The 4918-nt window shown below is 40.4% G+C and overlaps 1 protein-coding gene across 1 annotated transcript; it reads right to left on the bottom strand.

Moving 5' to 3' along the window:
- Window positions 1–460: 460 nt before the first annotated feature.
- On the bottom strand, window positions 461–1399 carry LOC126498310 (olfactory receptor 5B3-like). The gene has a single exon (XM_050136825.1). The coding sequence runs from the start codon at window positions 1397–1399 to the stop codon at window positions 461–463; it is 939 nt and encodes a 312-aa protein (XP_049992782.1).
- Window positions 1400–4918: the final 3519 nt, after the last annotated feature.

The raw sequence follows: 4918 nt of genomic DNA, 5'->3' as shown, positions 1-4918 counted from the left end.
ATAGTGCTTGAAGTTCTAGCAATAGCAATAAGACAACATAAGGGGATCAAGGGGATTCGTATTGGAAAGGAAGAAGTTAAGCTTTCATTATTTGCAGATGATATGATAGTATACATAAGTGACCCCAAAAACTCCACCAAAGAACTCCTACAGCTGATAAACACCTTTAGTAATGTGGCAGGATACAAGATCAACTCCAAAAAATCAGTTGCCTTCCTATACACTAAGGATAAAGAAACAGAGAGGGAAATCAGAGAAGCATCACCTTTCACGATAGCCACAAAGAGCATAAAATATCTTGGGATAACCCTGACCAAGGAAGTGAAAGATATATTTGACGAACATTTGAAAGGAGAAGGGCATTATACTTAACATCAGGGTAGACTGGAAATGTCACTAGGTATCTGGAGAAGACCTGAGAGCCCAAAGCTGCAGTACAGCACACCATTAAACACTAAGCTCAAAAGCCTAGGGAATATTTTGTCTTCTCCACAACTTTCTTGAATGCACTTTTCACTTCTTTGTTCCTCAGGCTGTAGACTACAGGATTTAGCATGGGGATGACCATGGTGTAGAACACAGACACAGTTTTGTCAGTGTCCATGGAGTGGCTGGAGCTGGGCTGTAAGTACATGAAAATTAGCGTCCCATAGAAAATGGAGACGGCAGTGAAGTGAGAAACACAGGTGGACATAGCTTTCTGGTATCCTGCAGCTGAGCGCATCTTGAAGATGGTGATGAAGATGAATGTGTAGGATACTAAGATCAGGAGGAGTGCAGAACAGATAACAAAACTTGCCCCATAAACAAGCACCATCTCGCTGACACGTCTATCAGAGCAGGAGAGAACCATGACTGCTGGAACGTCACAGAAAAAGTGATGGACCACATTGGACCCACAGAAGGAGAGCCTGAATGTGTCCCCAGTGTGGATGGAGGAATTCAGGAAACCACCAACATAGCAGGCCATGGTCAGACATACACACACAGTTGGAGTCATTGTGGTGGTGTAGTGAAGGGGTTTGCACACTGCGGCATAGCGGTCAAAGGCCATTGCAGCCAAGAGAAAATCTTCTGTGGTGACAAAGGCTGCAAATATGAACATCTGAGCAACACAAGCATTGTAAGAAACGATTTTCTTTCCTATAAGAAGTCCAGCAACAACAGTTGGAGTGACAGCTGAGGAGTAAAAGATGTCTACCAGGGAGAGGTTGGCAAGGAAGCAGTACATGGGAGTGTGGAGTCGAGAGTCCCAGAGAATCAGCACAATCATCCCTAAGTTTCCAACCACATTGATGAAGTAGATAAGGCAGATTATGATAAACAATGGGATCTGCAGTTCTGGGGCATTGGTTAGTCCTAGGAGAATGAACTCTGTTGCCTCTGTCCTGTTCTTCATCAGTCTTCTTTGCGAATCAGGAAATGCCCTATAGTAAAGACAACGTAGAGAGATTGCCAAATATTAAAATGGTGTTTGTACCACTTCCAGGAATTATTTCATTATTTAAAAACACATGGATTCCAAAGATTCTTAATGTCTAGGGCCAGTAAGATAGTGCACTGGGTAAACATGCATCTCTTAAGACAGACGACTTGAGTACAATCCTCAGATTCCCCAGAGAAAAGGAGGGGATAGTAACACACGAAAATTATTCTCTGTCAATCGCGTACGTGCCACAGCATGTGTGCACCTACACACATATGTCATAAACATGGTAACAATAGAAATCACAATATTAGAAGTGGTCTCACTATGGACTTGTGGATGGCCTGGAACTCATGAAGATCCAGCTGACCTCAGACTCCTAGAAATCAGCATCCTTCTGCCTCCTATGTTCTGTGATTAAAGGTGTGCTTCATCATATCCATCAACGATTGAATACTTTATATCAGCATCTAGAAGAATTTAAACAGTTTAATGAAGCATTGTCAAAGTTCACCATCCCGACATTTAAGTCTTACATATTTGTGAACTAATATTTTAAAATTTAATAGTACTCCATACTTAGTTTTATATGTGTATTTGTACGTTTCTGTGTGGGGGTATTTGCATGTGTGTGCAAGTGCTCGTGGAATTCAGACTCTTCAGTTCCTCTGGAGCTGGAGTTTAAGGTGGTTATGAATCACTTGATGTGGGTGCTGGTGACATAACTCAAGTCCTCTGCAGGGGTTCATTTTTCCAGCACCATCTTGAAAATTTAATGGATTGTCCAATGTGATGTTTGTGAAAGTAATATATCAATTATATGATCTTTTCCAATCCTCAAGCTTTGGCATACTCAATTTGTGAATGTGCCATGAACTACCCTGTGGATATGTTTGCATATCTCTTATATATGTATTTCATCTTGAGTACATTCGTTCTATTGCTTAGGGTTGCCATGACTTGATTGAAGCACATACATCATCAAAAGTTGAAAGTTCATAGACCGTGAGCTATATTTAAGTTCATGAATTGTGTAAGAGAAAAATCTATGTTTGAAGCTTTTGTTTGAATCTTCTCTAATGTAAATACAATGCTCTAAAATCTCACTTTTAGAATATCAAGTTCTTAGAGATGTATCTGTCCTCTACCAACAACAGCTTCTTATTGTTCTTTTCCTTCCCATTTCAGCAACTCACCTGACAAGCCTCGCTCTTGAGAGCTGCATGCAAGATTTAAAAGAACAATCACTTCTGAATATATTAGATGCTACAACATATAATATGGAATTTGTTTGTGTGTAACTTGGTAACATACAAGCGTCGTTGTATATTTTTTTCTGAGTTAGCTGGGGAAAATAGGGATATTTAGTGTATCTGACTTTACAAAGCAATTTGCCTTACAGTTTGACACATTATAAAGAACACATCATAGTTGTCTGGGCTGGCGAGAACCTCAGTGGAGACAACACATGTACAGCTTTCGTGTGGCATGACACCTCAAGGGTTGAAGGCCCTAATCTTTATGACTCAGTCTCCTTTTCTTCTTTGTAGAGGGCATGAAGTCCTTGTGCTCTCAGATAAGCACTGGGGAAAACAGGGATGTTAAAAACACAGGGTTGTCTGCTCAGTGGAGTACATATATATATCCGTTTTCCACCCAGGAAGCTGGGGATGCACGTACTTAACAGCCTGGTGCCCTGTACTATCTGTAGGGCCAGGCCACCCCCAGGTCTCCCAAACTATTATGTTTATTCTACATTCTTCCTTCGTGGGGCTTTATCTTTTATTTATTTTATAAGAAGAAAACATACTATCTTTATTTTCTTTTACGTACCAATCCCAATTCCCACTCCTTCCCCTCCTCCCATACCTTTATTTACCCCATCTACTCCTCAGAGAGGGTAAGGCACATTTGCTTTTGGGGAAAGTCCAAGGACCTCCTTACTATATCTAGGCTGAGCAAGGTATCCGTCCGAAGAGAATAGGTTCCAAAAAGCCAGTACAAGCAGTAGGGATAAATCCTGCTGCCACTGCCAGTGGCGCCTCAGTCTGCCCAGCCACACAACTGTCACCCACACTCAATGGGTCTAGTTTGGACCTATGCTGGTCCCTTAAAATGAAGGTCAGGTCTTTTGTTTATTCATTTATAATCCTTTTAAGATTAAAAATTAATCATTTTATCTTACTCTTCTATTCTCCAAAACAAAGTTAGCACTAGAGAGATGAGTCAGCGTTTAAGATCACTGAGCACTCTTACAAATACCTAAGGGCAAATCCTACCACGTGCATGCCAGCTCACAGTCATCTGTAACTTCAGTTCTAGTTGGGTCCATGACTTTCTCTGGTCTTGACCAGCACTAGAAATATGTGGTGTACAGACATACACACAAGCAAACTATCCATATAAATGAATAAATATCCAAAAATAAGTCTCCAATGATAAATAAATACATAACAAATAATATCAAGATATTATGGGTTTCTACAGGAGATTATGGGATATGGGTGGGATTCACTAAAGTGAATATTAGCTCTTTTTCTCTTAAGTTAGAGTCCTTTCTTTTAGTTCAAAGACACATCATTTTAATTTATATATTTTTTAAGTTCTAGTGAGAGATCAGCAAATAGCAAATAAAATCAAATTATTACCTGACCAGCCAGCAGCACCTCATCTCTACTGTTTCTCTAGGATTATTAGAAAGCAGGACACTGATATTTCATAAGCACCATTCAGCTCTCCAGTGACAAAATTTCAATGTTTGTAAGACAGATCTAACTCTGTGTCTTAGAAAAGGTTTTAGGCCCTTGAACTCTGTGCTCAAATGACTCACAGTGGTCCTGCTAATACTACTTTTGTGTGAGCTGGACTTTTCACTAAAAGTGGATGGTGATATTGAAGCTTACCTTGCTCCTTAAACTGTCAGTTCTGAACAGTGTGTTTGCAATGAGAAGTCCTTCCATGGAGTTATGCATGGTATCATCAGAGGGGCTCTCTGGCAGGGAACAATCAAAAGGTGCTGAACTTTCTAAAGCAACAAAAAAAAAAAAGAGAGAGAGAGAGAGAGAAAAGACACTCAAACTCCCCAGCCATGAGATTAGCATGCATTCCCCGTATCCTGAGAGAGCCCTCTTACTTGCTCTTTACTTGTAAAAGAAAGATTCTAACATTGCTTCTTCCATATAATCCATAGACTTGTGTCTGTAGAGTGCAAGTGGGAGAAGGCGCACAGAAGAGCTTGCTAACTGGTTATTTCTTCCAGGTTGTTCAGAACAGGTTTTATCTTGGATGCTTTTCTCAACCATTGTTGAAGATTCCTAGAAAATCTCTGGGTCAGATGGCAGCCAGTGCGTATATGTGAATACCAACATTCAGATCACTGAATGATGACCAAAGGTGGTCAATGTGCAGTCTGGTCTTCTAAACTAATGCATGTAAACTAGTTGGACTTTCTTGGTTCATTGAACTCCCTGGGGATGGTCCCCATTAAGACAT

This window comes from Alexandromys fortis, unplaced genomic scaffold (assembly GCF_014885135.2).
Source record: "Alexandromys fortis isolate MF-2015 unplaced genomic scaffold, M_Fortis_MF-2015_v1.1 scaffold_3, whole genome shotgun sequence".
NCBI lineage: Eukaryota > Metazoa > Chordata > Mammalia > Rodentia > Cricetidae > Alexandromys > Alexandromys fortis.
Note: the sequence above shows the minus strand (reverse complement) of the source record. Positions and strands in the feature narration are given on the sequence as shown.